Source organism: Podarcis filfolensis (assembly GCF_964270895.1).
Source record: "Podarcis filfolensis genome assembly, chromosome: 3".
Taxonomy (NCBI): domain Eukaryota; kingdom Metazoa; phylum Chordata; class Lepidosauria; order Squamata; family Lacertidae; genus Podarcis; species Podarcis filfolensis.
Genome location: NC_139606.1, coordinates 79349617 through 79370465, shown reverse-complemented (window position 1 = coordinate 79370465; position 20849 = coordinate 79349617). Strand labels below are relative to the sequence as shown.

The 20849-nt window shown below is 39.1% G+C and overlaps 1 protein-coding gene across 2 annotated transcripts in view; it reads right to left on the bottom strand.

Annotated features, from left to right (window-relative positions):
• SDCCAG8 (SHH signaling and ciliogenesis regulator SDCCAG8) overlaps positions 1 to 20849 on the bottom strand; it is a gene marked incomplete at its 5' end in the record, with an annotated part of 94311 nt that overhangs the window by 20727 nt on the left and 52735 nt on the right. For both annotated transcript variants that reach the window (XM_083604262.1, XM_083604263.1), the window contains 2 exons: positions 14596 to 14727; positions 19141 to 19249. In XM_083604262.1, the coding sequence (XP_083460388.1) occupies positions 14596 to 14727; positions 19141 to 19249 (241 nt within the window). The remainder of the gene's footprint in view (positions 1 to 14595; positions 14728 to 19140; positions 19250 to 20849) is intronic.

Here is a 20849-nt window from a genome sequence, read left to right as displayed (position 1 = left end):
GTTACTTTATATCTCGCACTTTGCTGAGACAACTTATCTTTGCCAAAGAGTAACTCTGTGGAAATTTAAGGAATTTAAGAGGAGTCTGAAGGTCTTTTATAAATTGGATATTGTTTAACGTCTAGAGGGAACTTTCAACTTTTATGAACTGCGACATCTTTGAGCTTTCCTGACTACAGTATCCCTCTAGTGGAATAATTTGGTTTGGCAACTTACTGGGGGAATTTTCCATCTGTTGATTTGGGGATTTCCATGAGAAAGACAGACTGTGAGAACGACCTTGACGCATAGATAAGAAGGGTTATGAGCGGAAGGACAAGATCAGCCAAAGCCAAAACACTGCAAACTACTTTAACTTCTCAGCTGCGCAGATCCTCTGTCCCCACAATCCCTGTGGCACAAGTGGAAGATATAGAACAACCTAGGCCGGAAGGAATGGCCTCAGGTGGGGACTTTACTTCAGTGTTAAATAAAATATTTGAAAAGTTGGAAGGCTTAAGTAAACAAGTCTCTGACCAGTCAGACAAGATAGACCAAAACACCGCAAGCATTAACAATTTGACTCAACAAGTAAACTTAAATGCACAAACTATTGGAAAGTTGGTGGAAGACACTACCGCAAACCGTAAAATTGCTGAAGAGGCAAAGCAGAAAGTTGAAGAAGTTCAGGGAGAAATCAAACCTATGCGCAAACAGATAGGAGAACACCAGGCACTGCTGTCTATGATTGAACTGAAAAATAAGGAAAACAATTTAAGGATCAGATCTGTACCGGAAATTGACAATGAAAATCTAACTGAGTACCTCACGAAGGAATTTACACAATCTTGGCCCTTGGAAGAAGAAAAGGACTTTAAAATTGTGAGCGCATTCAGACTGGGAAAGGGAGGGAGGAAGATTAAGTCGAGAGACTGTCTAATCTCCCTCAGAACGAGGGAGGAAAGAGACAAAATCCTGAGTGCGCACTTCAAGACGCCATTAGAGATCCAAGAATCAAGGTTGGAAATTTATAAGGATATTCCTAAGCATTTGTTGGAGCTCAGAGGGAATTACGGTGATCTGGTGCAACTTCTGAGAAGCAACAGGATTATCTTCAGATGGGAATTCCCCCAAGGGATTTCCTTTACCTTCAGAGGGAAAAAAGTTAAAATCAAATCGGTGGAAGATAAAGACAAATTTTTGCACGACTACGGAGAAGACCTTCAGAAAGGGATTGAAGAGCCAAGCGATCCAGGATTGGGATCATCAAGTCTAATACCTGCACCTGGGGAATTGAAAGATCCTAAAGACACGCCACTTCTGGGAGCAACAGGAGGAAAATAACACCATCTCAACATGTCTCTGCAACTACTAAGTTGGAATACCAACGGTCTAAACTCCCCGGAAAAAAGGAAGAAGGTTTTTCATTTATTAAAAAAGGAACAATTGGACATAATTTGCTTGCAGGAAACACATGTGATTAGGCTGCACAGAAAAGTGTTAATTAATAAAAAATTAGGCCAAGAATTTATCTCATCAGACAAGGTTAAAAAGAGAGGTGTGGCAATTTATGCAAAAGAAAGCCTATCACCAAAGCTTCTCTTTAAAGATGAACAAGGAAGAATTTTGGCAATAGAAATCCAAACACAAGGAGAGAAATTTCTGATCTTAGGAATTTATGCACCAAATGAGGGGAAATCAGAGTTTTACAAGAAATTGCATGAGACGTTGATGGACTTTATTGACTATAACAATATTATTATGATGGGAGACATGAATGGAGTGGTGTCCACGAACATGGATAAAGCACAAAGACAGACCATAACGAAAGAGGGCAGACTACCAAAAACCTTTTTTGAACTGACTGACAATATGGATTTGATTGATATTTGGAGGACCAAAAATCCCCTAGGTAGAGAGGGAACATTCTTTTCTGAAGCCAAAATGACATGGACAAGGATCGACCAAATTTGGACAACTAGAGGCCTGGCACCTAAAATAAAAAAGGTGGAAATCTGCCCAAAAACCTGCTCCGACCATAATGCGGTAAAGATGGAAATGAAACTAACACCTATCGGCTCCTTCAGATGGAGGATGAATGACACCTTACTAAGAAACCAAGATATCGTAAGGAAGGCCCAAAAGACTCTGAAAGACTATTTTGAAATTAATATGAGAACTACGGTTGAAAAAAGAACGGTTTGGGACGCAAGCAAAGCGGTCATGAGAGGGTTCTTGATTCAACAGAATGCAATAAAAAAGAGATCTCAAAATGAGAAGAAAATGAAAATTTTGGAAAAAATAAAACAAGGGGAGAAGAAGTTAAGAGTTAAACCAAACTCAAAAGAGATTCTAAGAGAGATTAAGTTATATCAGGTGCAATATATGAAATTGATTAATGAAGAAATAGAGTGGAAAATTAAACAAATGAGACAAAAGACTTTTGAGTCAGCTAATAAATGTGGGAAACTATTGGCGTGGCAACTGAAAAAAAGACAGAAGTTAAATACGATCACAAATCTTGAGATCAACGGAAAAAACATACAGAACCCCGAGGAGATTAGAAGGTGCTTTCAGAGATATTTTAAACAACTTTATACGCAAGGGCCGCAGAAAGAAACTGAGATAGACCAATTTTTAAGAACCAATGGATTACAAAAAATATCTTCAGAAAATAAATTAGTATTGAACCAGCAAATTACAGAACAAGAAATTGAAGGTGCCATTCAGAACATGCAACTGGGCAAATCTCCAGGACCGGACGGACTAACCTCCAAATACTACAGAACTTTGAAAGATCTCTTAATTCAACCATTAAAGGAGGTGTGTAATGAGATTTTGGAAGGGAAAAAGGCGCCTGAATCGTGGAAAGAAGCATACATCACATTGATACCCAAGACAGAAGCTGAAAAGACACAACTAAAGAACTACCGTCCCATCTCCCTTTTGAATGTGGATTACAAAATCTTTGCAGACATTTTAGCTAGCAGACTTAAAAAAGTATTAATGGAAGTAATACATAAGGACCAGGCAGGCTTTCTCCCAGGCAGACACCTGTCTGATAATACAAGAAATATAATTGACATTCTGGAGTTGTTGCAAAGGAATATCAACACGAAAGCTGTTTTAGTTTTTATCGATGCGGAGAAAGCCTTTGATAATATCTCTTGGAGTTTTATGAAGAAGAATTTGAAAGGGATGGGAGTGGGTCAGGGGTTCGAAAATGGTATAGGAGCAATATATTCAGAACAAAAAGCGAAATTGATTGTAAACAATGTGGTGACTGAAGATTTTAGGATAGAAAAAGGAACACGTCAGGGCTGCCCTATCTCTCCATTATTATTTATCTCGGTCCTGGAGGTGCTGCTAAACATGATAAGAGGGGACCGATTTGTAAAAGGCATTCAGGTCGGAGCCAAACAATATAAATTGAAAGCTTTTGCAGATGATTTGGTTCTAACTTTACAGGAGCCGGAATCCAGTATGAAAAGAGCTTTGGAATTGATTAAAGAATTTGGTCATGTGGCGGGATTTAGACTAAACAGGGTAAAAACTAAAGTATTAGAGAAGAATTTAACTCCAATGGAAAAGGATAGGTTTCAGAATGAAACAGGTTTAACGGTGGTTAAGAAAGTGAAATACCTAGGGATTAATATGACGGCGAAAAATTTGAACTTATTTAAAGAGAATTATGAGAAATGTTGGGCAGAAGTTAAAAAAGACTTAGAAATCTGGTCTAACTTGAAGCTTTCCTTGTTGGGTCGAATTGCAGCTATAAAAATGAATGTATTGCCTAAAATGCTATTTTTATTTCAATCCTTGCAAATTTTGGACAAGATGGATTGTTTCAAGAAGTGGCAGAGAGACATCTCTAGATTTGTCTGGCAGGGCAAGAAACCTAGAATTAAGTTTAAAATTTTAACTGATACAAAAGAAAGAGGTGGATTTGCCCTGCCAGACCTTAAATTGTACTATGAATCAGCAGCATTCTGCTGGCTGAAAGACTGGCTGCTTCTTGAAAATACAGACATTTTGGATTTGGAAGGTTTTAATAATGTTTTTGGGTGGCATGCATATCTTTGGTACGACAAGGTTAAAGCTCATAAGGCATTCAAAAACCATATTGTCAGAAAATCTTTGTTTAATGTCTGGATAAGATATAAAGACTTGCTGGAAAGTAAAACCCCAAGGTGGTTGTCACCTATGGAAGCTAAGGCTCAGAAAAAGCTCAATATGGAGGCTAAATGGCCAAAATATTGGGAAATTTTGGAACAAGAAGGTGACAGATTGAAACTGCAGAGTTTTGAAAAATTAAAAGACAAAGTGCGAGATTGGCTTCATTACTATCAAATAAGAGAGGCCTATAATTTGGATAGAAAAATTGGCTTCCAGGTGGATAAATCGAAATTGGAAACAGAACTGTTAGAACCAAAAACTAAGACTTTGTCAAAGATGTATAACTTGCTGTTGAAATGGAACACGCAGGATGAAACGGTCAAATCAGCAATGATTAAATGGGCGCAGGATCTAGGTCATAATATTATGTTTGCTGATTGGGAGCAGTTGTGGACCACCGGTATGAAATTTACGGCATGTATTGCCTTAAAGGAGAACATTATGAAAATGATTTACAGGTGGTACATGACCCCAGTCAAGCTTGCTAAAATCTATCACCTGCCTGACAATAAATGTTGGAAATGTAAAGAAGCTGAGGGAACATTCTTTCACCTCTGGTGGACTTGCCCAAGAGTTAAGGCTTACTGGGAAATGATATATAATGAACTTAAGAAAGTACTTAAAAGTACCTTCCCCAAGAAACCAGAGGCCTTTCTCTTGGGCATAGTTGGCCAATGGGTGCCAAAGAAAGATAGAACATTCTTTATGTATGCAACAACAGCAGCAAGAATACTTTTAGCTAAATATTGGAAGATACAGGATCTACCCACCGTGGAGGAATGGCAGACGCAAGTGATAGACTACATGGAGATGGCTGAAATGACTGGCAGAATCCGTGACCAGGGAGAAGAATCGATGGAACAGGACTGGAAAAAGTTTAAGGACTATCTACAAAAATACTGTAAAATCTTTGAGTGTCAATAGGATGTGGGAAGTAAAATTAACAGGGTTTGTGTGACCTTGGCCAAAGGTGTGTGAAAAGAAGAATCTAAGAAAAAAAAGGATAAGGGGTTATGAATAGAACAATATTATGTCATATTTTATAAGATGAGGTATGGATTAAAAAAAAAATGGAAAATGGGGACATAATAATTAGAATATAACATTAAGTATGGTTGAAACAAGGTTTTGAATTTGCTGAATCTGATTGGAGTAAAATGGAACACAAAAAAGGGGGATGTGAGGAGGTCAAGACAGAGGGGCATGGAACTTTATAAATTTAAGAAAGAGTGTTTTTCTTTTTTCTGTTTTTTTATTTTTCTTCTTTTATTTTTTTTCCTTTTTCTGTCATATATTGTTGTTTTTCTTGAGCTTTATGTATGGAAATGATACTTTTTGAAATGATGAATTCTTTGTTTTCTAAAACTTTAATAAATATGTATTTAAAAAAAAAATATGTAAGTTATATTGGTGAACAAAGGAGGACAGTAATAGTAGGCAGGCACTCTCACTATACTGTTTTAGATGCCTGCTTAATAATGTTATTTCAACAACCCTGAAATAAATACTGATTTTGACCTTTTGCTGATTTTACCTCTGCTTTATTGAAAATTGCTTATATTATTTTAAAGTGCTTTTCAACCAGTTTATACATTTTTTCTAAATAACTCAAACCATAAAATATTTGGGTTCTTCAATCTGGAGATTGTTGCATATCATGGGGGATGTTACATTGTGTCTTTCCTTGGGGGGATTTGCAAAAACAACTAAATCCCAATTTAGGGTTTAAAAGTATAAGAGTTGTTTATTCACATAATTAAAATGGCAGTCATCATGAAAAACAGCAAAGTTAATAATTAGCTGGTCCAAGGAGAAGAGAATGAAAGGAGGTTTTCTAAATTTCACTGTGACCGAAGTGTTTAGGGTTGTGGCTGTATATTGGAGCTCTGTGAGCAACCAGGCAGCAAGCCTGTGAATGTATGCCACAGTCTGAAAATATTGAAAAGTGTAGCACGGACACTGGCCATGATGGTGTGGGACCAAAGGGATGCTGGTCTTCGTAGGCTGCCCTTGAACTCCACACCAAACGATCTCTAAGCAAGTAACTTGGGCTTTTTAGAACTCGCTGATTGAAGTTCCAAAAATTTATGTCCTCTTACAGTTCCCAACTAACCTTAAATGAAACAAGGGAATGAGGTATAGAAGGAGAGGCACGGGATCTAGCTTCTAGCTGAGATTGGGGAAGTTCACTCCCTTGGAGGCACCATTCGACGTAAAGCATTGATCAACTTGTGGGTTAAAGCCAAGAATTTTCCTTGTGCAACAGAATTCCCCCTCTTTCCTCCTGCTTTGTGCCACCTACATCTGTTGGGGAGAAGTCCCCCCAACACCCCGGAGCAGATCTGAGGATGTCACAGGACACGCATAGGGAGGAGAAAGGGTAATTCTTATTGCACTCTGGGGAATCCTTGCTCCCAACTTCCGCTAGCTCAACAATTTAGCTGAATACAGCCATACGTGAAGAGAGAACTCACCAAATTAGGACAAAATGGTATCTTAGTGACACAGAGTTAAAATGTGGTTTCCTACAAGGAGGTCTTACCTGAAACAAAAGGTGGTTAGATTGAGGATGAGGCTGGACACAAAAGACAAACCAACAGGTGAATTTGCTACATCACTGCAAGTGAATAAATATATGTTTTCCACCGTAGAATGTTTGGATGGTCCTTGGGCAAAGATGCAGGACAAAAGCCAATCAGAATAAAGTTGACTTAAGTTCATATCATATTTGGACTTGAGTGACGGAGGTGTTGCATGTGAGAACTGGAGGTAAAACTTGGAAGGAGACTTTTGCTCTTGCCAGGGCTAAAGAAGACTAGAGGCTTGTGTGTGTGCTAGAAGTTAGCAAATAGCATAGGCTATATGATTAGGCATTAGCCTACATTTGGAATTCTTACAATTCTCAATCTCATGCATACAAGTAATCAGGGCTGGCCCACCCTGATTAGGCAAGGTGAGGTGATTGCCTTAGGGGCAGCAGGATCCACAGGGGCAGCAGATCCTGATGTAGATCTTTATTCCCTCCTAGTTCCTAATGTAGATCTTCACTCACCCCTTCTTTCCTGGTAGGAAACCCTGTGGTTTGCCTCAGGTGCCAAAATGTCTTGGGCTGGCTCTGCAAGCGATCTCTTTTCAATATGGGCAGCCAGTCCATGCCAAGGTTTGCTTCCTCTGTGAAACAAGTGTGCACTGTTCTGTTGAGCAAAGCTCAAGTTTTAACATGTGCACAGTGCCAGCTATACTACAGTCCTTGGCTACACAGTATTCCTTCTTTGAGGAGGCCCACATTTAATTTCATCCCAAAGGTATTTTAGCACTCAGTTTTGTCCTACACTGCAGTTGCTGAAACCAAAGATGCAACCACAAAATCTTTCTGTCTTTTTGCTGTTTCAGAAAAAAAAAGCGCTGTTCAGCTATGCTCAAGACCATCTGCTTTTACAGTGTGTGTCATTTTGGTTGGTTCTAATAAGGGTATTGTCCAACTGTGAATTTTGCAATACACAGATGTGCTTTATCTTAGCTTGGTCAGGCCAAACTCTCCTAAGCCTTCTGAAAAAAAAAACGGTTAACGGAAATAATATAACACATGATGCTTAGCTGACAGAAATCATTCATTTCATTCTTTTTCTTTTTCTGGGGGAAGAAGCAGATAGCAGGACCATATGAACTTGCACTGTTATTTAAGTTCCACAAAGTTGGAATTCAGGGAATTTATTGTAAAAATTTATAAAACCAAATGGACACAGCAAAGGAAATGACGAAGCTCAGCATCACTGCAGCCTTTGACAGAAGCAGCAACTTAGCAAGTGGTAAGTCACATAACCCAACACAGATCCTGATCCAGATAAAGATCCACCCAAGAACTAAGCAATATCAACTGTCACAGAAAAAAATACATGTCTCCTTAGCAATTGCCTCAGCAGCATAAAAGAAATATCCCTCCAATGGGTGCACAATCATGATTTATAGACTTGGTAAACTTAAAGCTATGTTGATACCATGCTCTCCAAATAACTGTGCAGAGAATTAGATTGCTTCGTAGAATATGATTCCCAAAACAATAAAGGAGAATGCATGTTGCAGTAGTAAAGACAAGCAGGGGTGCCAATTTGAATAAAATATGGGGGGGGCAGGTAAGCACTACCCAACATAATCACAAGATGCGGTGTACACACACCATTTGAATGGCAATGCCGATCGACTTGGCCTGGCTCCCTCAAACATTTTATGGGGGGAAGGACCTTGGGTCCTAGGAGTTGGCTCCTATGAATACAAGATTACAACTATAAGCAAGCTGGCTTCTTGTAGATATCAAATGTTGTTAGCTGCCAAAAGTATCTCCAGGTAAGCTTCCTGATAAAACGCACATTTTGGAACAAAAACTTCCTTCCTCCTGTGTTCTCCTCACTACCTAGTGCTTTAAGTAGCCACAATGCACAAATACCTTTGTCTGAATTAAATGAGGTAGAGCAGGGGTCAGCAAACATTTTCAGCAAGGGGCTGGTCCAATGTCCCTCAGACCTTGTGGGGGGCCAGACTATATTTTGAAAAAATATAAAAATGAACGAATTCCGATGCCCCACAAATAACCCAGAGATGCATTTTAAATAAAAGGACACATTCTACTCGTGTAAAAACACGCTGATTCCCGGACTGTTCACGGGGCGGATTTAGAAGGCAATTGGGCCGTAGCTGGCTCCCGGGCCTTAGGTTGCCTACCCATGCGGTAGAGGTAAAATTAATTTGTGTTGCTTCCCAACATGACTTCCATTTGAGTCCCCAGTATAACTATTAATAGCAAATATGTAATTTTGGAAATACTTCTTTAACAATGCTTTGTGGCATACTCATCTGTACTTATTTTAAGTTCTCTCTCTTTGAAAAAAAGAATTCCAAATACCTTAAGTCACAGAGAGCATGGCAATTCAAGCAAATGTGGTACCACTTAAAGTACTTTACCAAATGGGCTGGTAATTAGATTTTACTGCTATTTGGAGTTCATGTAAGGCCGGCACAAAGATCTCAATTATTATTCAATACCCAAAGTGGGTATTTGCTGCTGAACTGCTGTGCGGGATCTTTCTCTGGTTGGTAGTTGCAAAACCCCGTACTGTGCATTCTGAAATATTGCAGCAATTCTACACAGAAACCAAGCTTTTTAAAAAACAGATGCATCCATAATATGGAATGAAGAAAAGTAAGACAGATGTAATTGGACAGGAATTTAAATATACACCATTAAAAGGCAAACCACACCACTAGAAATATGTTATTAGAAGAAGCAGAGTCCGGTTAAGAATTATTACACAATATGGATCTGAAAGTAAAAGGAGGGTATTTTCTGTGACGGTAACTTCTGTCCATGGGTATTTTCCTGAGTAGCTTCTGAAACAGAAGCCTGTTATGGGATATATCATGCTGTTCTTGTTATCTAGTATTACTTAGACAATTTTCTTTGATAAATCTGCTAGGATTATGTTGCATTGACTCAATCCTTTGATCTTAGATTAGCAGCTTGAAGCTTTCCTTAAGATAAAACATACTGAAAGTTTGGGCCATGCAAACAGGATTTTTTGGTACCAAATTCTAATCTCGGCCACGGCAGAAACACTTTAAGAAGAAAAAATGTATGGCTTAAGCAGAATTTAAAATAGGAGTGTGTGTGCTCATAACACAACAATATCCTGTTTTTACAAGCATCTTATTAGCAGCTCCAATGTTTGAAAGGTACCTAAGAATATGAAGGAGTTCATTTACTTGTGACATTTAGTTCTTCTACTTGTGGCTGACTCCAAAGAGTGACATTGTGGGGCATAAATAAATGCATCATATGACTCAGCCATGCTTCAGCTGGAAAAACAATGGTGTGAAACTGATCAAGAATGTTTGCCAAATATTTTTTTTCAAGCGTGACCTAAATAGTCTTATATACTTATTGTACACAATCCGATACATGGATTTGCATCATTGCTTTCTTCATATAGTAAACTAGAGGTAGTCCATGTGGTACTCTCTAAATGTTGTTGTACTCCAACTCCTATCAACTCCAGTTGCATCATCTATGGTCAGGTATGATGGGAGTTGTAGTCTAGCAACATCTAGAGGGTACTATGTTGGCTACCTGTTCTAAACATTCAGAAATGTGAAGATTGCAGGCAATGTATTTCTACATCATTACATTATTTGCTTATTTTGAATGTAAGTTGCTAAATAGTTGGTCATACTGCACCAAAGATTGTTGTAAATAGCTTTTTTAAAAAAATCTGTATGATGAAATTCAGGACAATAATGTACCCATTCAGTCTAGCAATTCATGTGCTGCAAAACGTTCATATAGGTAGATAGCCATATTTATTTCTAGGTATAAACTAGTGCTTTAGGAAAAACATTTTTTTACAACAATATCCATCTATGCAATGCCGTAAAACTGATAGAAGTATAAGTGTTCTTCTTTTGTGTGTTGGGCAGAACCTTTTCACAAACATAGCATCCATCTCTGTGCAGAAACCACACTAAACCTGCTGCACATGACAGATAATTTAAGCTGTTTTGTAAAGTAATCCAGATAACCACAGGTGCCAGACCCTCACACGAAGACTCTTTTACACACCCCTTTCCTTCTGTCTACATCCAGGCATGGGTCCCAGAGTACAAGTAACTTATGTCAAGATGGGAAAGAGAGTTGAACGAAAATATGGGAGATGTACACAAATTGCCCATTTATTCTAGCACCCTATTGTGCTGATTGTTTTCATGCCCATTTGTGTGTACACAGGGGCACAATAGGAAGCAAACCAGATTTTATTGATCATTTGGGAATCATCTGTGTGGGAGCTGAACACATAGTGGTCTGGATCATACCCTAGGGTTTTAAAAAATGAAAGCCAATTAAAAAGTAAAAACAAACTGGTTGTTAATCCACAGCACGTTTTCTAAACAGATCTGACTGCACGATTTCTAAAAAGTTTGTAGAAACTCTAAGTTAATTGCAACCATTCACCCTTTTACCATGATTTCACTCAATTGAATTAAATGGGTCACTTGAAGATTTAAAGTTCACAATAGTGTTGTTTCGCCATATATACTGTCTATGTGGGAGGAGAGGGGAGAGAGAAAGAGAGAAAGCAGGAAGGAAGGGGGAAAGCAGGCAATTCCGTTGGGTGAAGTGCACATTAAAAAAACCACAACCTTCAAATCACACATACGTTAGAGAGACAGCTTCCAGAAATGCTGTGCTTCCCTAAAATGTCTGAAGGGAAGACCACTTCAGGTTCTTGGCTGCCAACACATCCCAGCAGCATGGTACACAATTAGGATTTGACACATCAAGTCTTTATAAATCCAACTTCTCTGAAGCCAGACAAGATTCCTTCTTATTTATAGTAGCAGGCAAGTGCAGATCTCTGCTGTCTTGTTACACAGATGGCTGTAACGTTTTTTAAAAAAATTGTTAACATACAGCCACTGATGCCTGAGGAATAGACACACATCTGCCCCAAACTGCCAATCCTCTAGGCTTTTCCTTTGAACTGTGGTACTTGAAAGAGATCAAGTATGTGTTAAAAACCCTTTAAAAAATATTAATCGTGCACATAGATATATATAGCAAGTGAAAGGAGCTACATAGACTCTAAAACTGTGTTTTGGAGTTACAAGTATCAGGAAGATGACAAGCTAGTGTAACTGAGCAAAGAGTGGCTATTCTATATGAAAAGGTATGGTTTTTAAACCGTATTTTTGTTCTATATAACTTTTCTGTGTTAATTATAAATACATGAGCATGCCTCATTCAGAGATAAGAAACAAGAGAGGACTTAGCATTTTAAAACCCTGTCTGTCTATCATATTTCTGAGCTGTTCTCTCTGCCCTAGGGCACTGCCATGGTAATGATGTTTCATACGTTGGCCAAGTATATATTTTAGTACAGTGGTGAAAAATGCAGAGTGTTATTACTCTGCTCTAAAAATAAAAGAAAAAGATACAAGGTCAACAGTTTGGAAGAACTTGCACTCTGGCGGGGATTCTCATTCACATGGTAAATTTAGATAAGCTCTAACCAATAGGTTGGCACTTCAAAGCGTTCTATTTGGTGGTGTTAACAATGTGAAGAAGTTGTCAGAAACTGTCATTCAGGGGCGTCAAAAGCCTGAAGAGTACTGCTTGGGATTGAAAGTGCCTCCCAACATACACAAACATGGCTGGTTCTGATGTGAATACATAGGTAGGCATTAAAGACATAGGATCTTAGAGTTGGAAGGGACCCCAAGGGCCATCTAGACCAATCCCCTGTAATGCAGGAATCTCAACTAAAGCATCCATGACAGATGGCCATCCAACCTCCGTTCAAAAACCTCCAAGGACGGAGAGTCCACCACTTCCCGAGGGAGACTGTTCCACTGTCAAACAGCTCATACTCTCAGAAAGTCCTTGCTGATGTTTAGTCGGAATCTTCATTGGTTTAGGTCCTAGCCTCCAGAGTAGGAGAAAACAAGCTTCTTCCATCTTCCATATGACAGCCCTTTAGATATTTGAATATGGCTGTCTCCTCTTTCCCAGGCTAAACATACCTAACTTCCTCAATTGTTGCTCATAAGGCTGGTTTCCAGGCCCTTTATCATCTTGGCTGCCCTACTCTACACACCTTCCAGCTTGTCAATATCCGTCTTAAATTGTGGTGCTTAGTACTGGACACAGTTCTCTGTGTGTGGTCTGACCAAGGCATAATAGAGCGGTACTATTATTTCCCTCAATCAGAACCCTAGATCAAGCCATGAAAACTCCCTGCATTGCTGTCAACAGAATTCTCTCCATTCAAAAATGGTAATAACCTTCTGAATTATTCCACTAGCTGTCTGTGGGGGATTCACTGGGTAGGAAAAAGTCCTACTCCTTCTCCTCAACAAACCTGAAGAAAGAGAAAGGTCTGAATCTCTCTTTCTGTGAACAGAAAAGACAGACACTCAAGATTCCACATCAACTCACTGAGACAAGCAGAAACCGAGATAAAGCCACTCTGAGGGTCCTTTGAGATTGAAACTGTGGGACATGACATGAAGAAAACAATAAAGCAGGAAAGTGTCCTCTGGCATCCAATTGAGTCCCTCCTTTGAGAAAATGGTAGTTAGCAGAGAATGGATGTATAAGGAAACAGTCCATAATGTAGATAAAATTACCAAATCAGCAAATGCAAACACGTTGCCATTTATAAAGCATTTGACTCCTAAAATGCAACTTAATAGATTCTGATATGAATATTACCAAGGGGACTGGAAATTGGGCCAAAGGATTATAAACGACAAGATTCATAAACAGCAAGTAAGACATTTAGAAATTCAGCGAGAGGAAAAAAACAGAGAAGTGGCATTTCTTAAGCAGATGTAGGGGTGATTGCAGATGGCATGTTAGAGAAGGTCAGCTGCCTCTGAGGCAACAAGCAAGAGCTTTGATTTGCAACTGAATACAAAGCGGAATCACGTGAGATGGGAGAGAATAGCCTCCATCAGAAAAATTTCAAGTGCTCTACAACTTTTCAGCAACGACTGCTCTGTAGTATTTCATTGGGTCAGCTGTAACCATACAAATTACCACCTCTCTCTCAGCAAGAGGAACATGGGAAACGAAGGAGACTTGACCCCACTCCGTTCTTGCTAAGGAGAGTGTGGCGCCTAGACCTAAAATCAAAATCAATGCTAGCCTCTACTGGGTAGGGAGCTAAAATACATTCTATGTTCAAACATTTTATTTAAAAGGTAACTGCTGTTCTGTTGATATTTAAATGAGATTTCAAGTTTTACGGATAAGGAAGTAAAAAAGGTTTAAAATAAAAGCCAGTGAAAAATATGCCAATCAATGAAGGATTAGGACACAAACATACTTGCTGCTTAAATAGGACACAAGCTTATTTGAATAACATATATTTAGACCATTCATATGAGTGTTAGTACAGACAATATAAACAGCCTGAAATCGTGTGTGAAATTAACTGGGGGGTTTTTTAAGTGCATGTTTAATATAGGGTGCATGTATACATGCTTAATATACCGTGTATGTGTATTGAAACAACACCTAGAATATTTACACAATGCAACCATAGTCTAAAATACAGTGGTACCTCGGGTTAAGTACTTAATTCGTTCCGGAGGTCTGTTCTTAACCTGAAACTGTGCTTAACCTGAAGCACCACTTTAGCTAACGGAGCCTCCCACTGCTGCCTTGCTGCCGGAGATGGTTTCTGTTCTCATCCTGAAACAAAGTACTTAACCTGAGGTACTATTTCTGGGTTAGCGGAGTCTTTAACCTGAAGCGTATGTAACCTAAAGCATATGTAACCCGAGGTACCACTGTAGTTTGGTCTTGTTCCTTAAGAACATGCACATCAAAGGAACCACAAGGTTTGTTATAGTAGACCCACATAGGGATAAATTACTAAATCCTCCTACCTTTGCTTCATTTTCTCATGCATCCTTCCATGTTGGATACACTGCTCCTCCAATTCATCATTCCTTTTCAGCATTTTCTCAAGTCTGTCATGGACATATTCATTTTCCTGAGTAAGCTGGCTGACTTCAGACCTGGAGAATTAAGCCCACTGATGATGGATGTTGCCAGATTTTATCCTGCAGTGTGCAACCACCTTAACAAAAGTCCAGTATACATCTGCATGGGAAGCATCTTACTTACTTTTAAAATTAAAATAAGTAGTATTGCAGCAGTTGGCTTAAAAATTGTATGGAATATTTTTTTGGCAGATGGGTTACAAGAAAGATGGCTATTAGTAATGCATGAAACTCACCTTATACAATACTATACGTTCTTTGATATGAACCACCAGGCAAGAAGAGGATATTATAAAGTTCTTGCAAAACTGCAATCCTAAATTTTTAATGGGAAATAATTTCCACTGAACTCAGTGAACTTACACCTCCATAAATGCACAAGAAATGGACTGGACACTGCAAGAAGTTCCACACTACAAAAAGGTTTTATACAAATGTTAATAAAACAGTACAGGAAAATAAATTGATTTCTACAGATTTGTTCAACATAAAGTATCTCTTTTCTTTTCTCGTTATCTGTTTTACCTAACAAAATTTATATACTGCTGGAGAGTAACAAAACCTCTAAACAGTTTCTAAGAAATATTAACATTATCCATAAAGACAGTTAAAATAAGCAGTAAGCAAAAAAAAAGAAGAAGAAGAAGAAGAAGAAGAAGAAGATTAAAGCACATCAGCACCTACATGTCTAGAAATACCTGCCAAAACAAAAACGTTTTAAGCAGGCACCAAAAAGAACACAGTGGATGTATCTACCTGATGCCCATAGGCAGGGAGTTCCAAAGTGTAGGTACTCCCACAATAAAAGAAAGATTTCACAGAAGGGCAGAAAAAGTATTGTGGCACCTGTAATAGTTCCAGTTTCACAGATGAAAGAAGTTGAGTGGTCACATGCCGGGCAAGGCGATCCCAAGCCATTAAGAGTTTTATGTAACAACAGTAACACCTTGAACTTGACCTGGGTTCAACCAGCACCTCAGCAACCAGCAGAGGTGATATGCTGCAGCAATCTGAATTAGCAGCAGTTTCCAGGTTGAAGACAAGGGAAACCCTACATAGAGTGCACTGCAGTAATCCAATCTTGAAGTCACCAATGCGCCAATGCCTGAACTACTGTGGCCAAGTTTTCCCAGTTCAGAAACAGTCATAGCTGTCATACCAGGCAGAACTGGTAAAAGTGGCTTCTAGCCACTGAGGTTACTTGCGCCCCCAGGAACAGAGCTGGGTCCAACTGATTAATTGCAGAAGGGATTCCTTGGGTGAAGTCTAGCTTAGGACTCTAGGCTTTGCTACTTGCCCAACAAGTTTGCCTGAATTCTAAGCAGAGCGATGGAAATAGTATGATTGCAGTAGTACAGTATTGCAAAATAAAACATCAGGAAGCCCCCCTAAATCTGATGCTGTCAAAAAGCTGCACTATCCTTTAAATCAATTCAACATTTAGGATATGTACAAAGGTGGCTCATGGCCAGCTTTCTTCCTCCAACCTTTGGTAGGCAGCATAGAAATTCCAACCTAGATGCTTTGTCCATTAGAATGGTTTTTTTCATTTCTCACGAATCTGATCATTTCATAGTATTATAATTAAATGTAAGGTAGGTTCTATTGATTTTAATTGAAAACTCAATAATTCAGAAAAGGGGCTGAGTATCACTGCCGTAGTAGGTTTTTCAGAATGTCTGGCATTCTGATTCTCTACCTTGGGCAAATGTTTTCCTCACAGTGCTTCAGTGTAATGACTGCCGTCTTCTAATAGAGCACCAATCAAACATGCCGAAAAACAGTTCAACCGGGTGCGTGTTCTTTACTTCAATTAAACTCACACAGTTGGATGCCTACTGTTGCCAAAATGGTAATATAATTTATCCATTATAGTCAAACAGTAAAACTACACTAAAAGTCATTTAACAATATTTATAACACCATAAAATATAGTGTTAAAATATATGGACAGCAATATGCACTGAAATGGTAAAATTTGTTTCTCATCATCAGTGATTAAAAACAGGATCATTTCTCTAGCTTCAATACACTCAACCCTAGTGACAGATTAGAATTCAAATCTTAATGATCAATTTACAATTAACAAGATAGAAGTGAAACAAATTAAACCAACCATTATATATAACGAGACCCAATGGACTCCCATTGTTGCCCTTAATTACAAAACGCAAATCACAAATACACAATGGGCAGTGTCAAGCATCAATCCACAAGCCTCAAACTTTGGGACAACCCAAAAAGAGAGTAAGCAAAATTATACAGAGAACACTGTAGGACTGTATTTTTACATTTGCATGTGTACACAGTGTCAACTGTGCAGCTTGAGGGGAGTAAATCAAGCACTTCCAAGATCCGCCCAGATATGTAGGGAAATTTTCGCTCATTACAATTTTTATTATTATAGATTCTACACACCAATTACGCCTGAAGGCTAGCTTTATTAATACATTACTTAAGGTAATATCCGAACACAGTAAAGCATGTTTGCAACCCACTTCCATAATGTAAATTCATCTTCAGGCAACCTAAGTATATTCAACAGAAGACCTCAAAATGTTTTATGCATCTTTAATTCCAATCCTAGGCAATCTTACCCAAAGAATGTGAGTATTTAATAGGCATTAATTTGTGAAGCTCAATCAGAAAAATGGTGAGACCAGTGATGGGGGGGGGGGATCACAAAACCTACCTATCTGTACTACACTACACATAATTGGGAAAGGACTTTTCTTTTTGAAACTTCCTGGCAGAAGCTACGCAATTGCTGAAAAAAACTAGCAAGCATTTAAGCAGCATCTCTTAGGCCTGCTCCAAGCCCTGGGCATCCATGGGTGCCCTTTATAGTTTGAAGAAAGTGTTGTGCTAATGCCAACAGCTACAGAGCAAAATAGGTACAAACCCAGTCAGCATCAGAGAATAAACTGTGATGGTGAAGGAGCAAGTGTAAACCATTACAATTCAATATATATCATTTAACTGGAGCAATGAAACTCACCATTATTGTCTCTCAATTAGAAAGTGAAATGCTGTTTGAACAATAGCACACTATTATAACCATGTGAGTCTTCCATACAAATCAGAGTTTGGGGACAGATCTCATCACACACTATCTGAAGAGAAGGGGATCTTTTACTACATTCTGAAGCTTATTAACAAATGTATGGGCTTCAGACTCAAAGCTGTGTCTACTTCTTACTTCTTAGTAGTGTTGGTGAGGTGCCATATCCCAAGCCAGCTATGCTGGAGGCAGAGAGGAGAGGTGGGACAACGCAAGCCCAGAAGGAGGTTAGGCTTCTGTTTGTCAAGATAGGCCATAATTTATTGTGATGCCTCAATGCAGCCAATACATTTGGCATTTATCAGATATAAGCACCTACTTTTTGCAAGGTGGGATTATATGTTCACCAATTAGTGGGCAAAGCGGAAAGAGATAAGTACCTCAAAGGCACCACTATGCAAGATTTGATTTAAAGATGTGCCAGCAGTCTATGTAGTCTCTATCATGTCTGAATACAGTTACCACATGCACCTGTCCACATACATGTTGCTACATTAGTGCCACAGGTATATTAACACTAATTGTGTATAAGCTGGGCATGCGGTAAGTAGCTCTAATGTGACAGGTGTGTGCATGTGATATTTGTCTGAGGGCTTTCCCGTGGCTCACACTACATTAAAAAATCAAGTTATCCTAACCTAAGTGAACAGAAATGGAAATGGAAAAAGAAAGTAGTCTGCCCACATTGGTTGTGTACAGGGGCAGCATGTTGCTTGAGGAGAAATGGGAATGTGCTGCCTCCCTCACTCCCCCCCCCCCACTGCTGCCTCACCGCTGGTACCATGGCTCTCTTACCTGCATTGTGCAGTGGCATCCACAAAGCACTGACAGCAGTGCCAGCTTCCAGACAGATTTTGCCAAAATCTTGCGAGACCTTGTGCACTCGTGAGATCTTTTAAGATTTTGGCAAGATCTCCATGGAAACCAGTGCTGCTGGTGGCGGAGGTGAGGCAGGTCTGCCTCTTAGGCTTCCACCATTAAAGGCAGCTGCCTCACCTTTAGAGGTGGAGCTAGCATGCTGTGCACCTGGGGGCGGGGCTAGCAGCCCGCAGGGATGGGGCATGCTGCAAGCGGCCCAGGTAGGCGGGGCGGCAATGTCACCTCCCCTCAGGAAAGGCACCCGGGGCAGACCACACCCACCTTCATCCGCCAGTGCTCACCTTACCTCAACAGTGAGGCAGACCTGGTTGCGCATGTGATTTAGTTCACATTTAATGTATACGTTAAGGAATATGGAAGATTAGAAACATAATACTAAACTGAATTATGTACTGGAAGTGCTATAAAAATGGCTTATCAATTCACAAATTTCTATTAGGTACTCGTAAGCAGTAAGCCTGTGTACAAAGAGTAAAAATGTTGCCTACCTGTTTTTTTCTGTCATATCTTCAAGCTTCCTTGCCAACGTGCAGCACTCTTCTTTTAATTTTGATAAGAGCGCATTCTGTGAACTCAGCAAGGAATCCAGTTCATTAACTAGAAATCATACATAAAAAAATGTGCATATGTTATATTCTACGTATACAAAGTTTGAAATGCAATACAGGACATTTTAGAAGCAACATTTTAAAGTGTTATATTAATGCTAGAACCTAGTTTTCAATTAAAGAAATTGGCATCCTAATCTCTATGGAAAGTCGTAATAGGAAAGTCCCTTCAATAGCGGTAAGAAAACCACATGCTCAAGCCTGTTCCTGAGCATCTTGATCTTACTTGCCCATGACTAAATCTGTGTCAGAGAAGCCCCCTACCAATTTTTTTGTCTCCCCCTTAACATTTTAAGGTTGCTTCAAACTTGAGCTGTAGTGAACCATCCTGAAATCCCAAGATTAGGGACTGTGATTTTTGCGGGAAGGTTTGAGGGCTGAAATGGTCTGCGCTCCCTTTTTTTTGTGTGGGTTTGGTGGCAGTAGCTATGGTCATGATGGATGGAATTCAATTTCACTCAGAGTAGACCTATTAAAATTAACAGGCCCAATTAAGTCATGTCCATCAATTTTAGTGGGTATGACTAAATTCCAATTTCCAGTGGTGGTCTGGCCACCATGCTGCCTTCCCAGAGTACCTCTGGAATGATTTAGTGAGGACAATGCACTGCTTCTACTGTTTTAAACAAAGGAAAAATACAGAGCAAGCTTCTGCAATGATAAGACCATCATCCCCCACAAAAAAACTCCAAAACAACCCAACATTTTGGAGCTCTAGAAAAATAACCAAAATTTATTCCCAGCTCCAATCCATCCCTGGTGAAAGGGTCGGTGAACGTGGAGAAATTTACCAACAGTACTAGTTCAAACTGATAAAATTCCTACATGGAAAGTAATTCTGTGTATGAAACAGGATGCATATATATTGTCACACATTACACACTTTCCAGCAGTCCTAAATGTAATGGTTTTTAGGAGAAATTATAATGACAAAGTGTTCTGTAGTTCCACATGAATCTAATGAGCAGTTTCACAGCAGATAATCATTAACATGTTCATGTTATGATCTGTCACTATATACTGTTCTATAGTACTACAAAGATTATTCCAGTGATACCAAAACACATTCCTCTTTTGATTGCTAAATTCTTGTATATGGTCCCTTGCCAAGGACATCTGCATAGCACCAAACTATAGTGGTCTAGAGGTCAAACACCTGACCTTAGAAAATACATTTCATGTTCTACCAGCTAATGCAATCAAACTAACTTCCACATGAGATAGACAAAATATATCATTTGAGTCATATTAGTTTGCTGGATGGATCACAGAATATGTGGAAGTATATTTGAAACATCAGTTAAGGAGGACTTGTACAGCACAATATAGATGTCTTTAAGAGAAAACTGAACATACAGAAAGTTGGTATGTAGACACCATAACTTGACCAATCTTCAGAAAATGCAAATATAATATTTTCCTTATATGTAACTGAAATTATTAACTGAACAGCTTCTTGCTGTTGTTAGCCAACAGCTCCAATTTACTGTAGACATGGGAAACACTGGGAAATGAAGACAATATATGTGAAAAAGGCCATGGGTATAGGTTAGGGTGGGGAGAGAATTGAGCTTTGAAATTTTGTACCT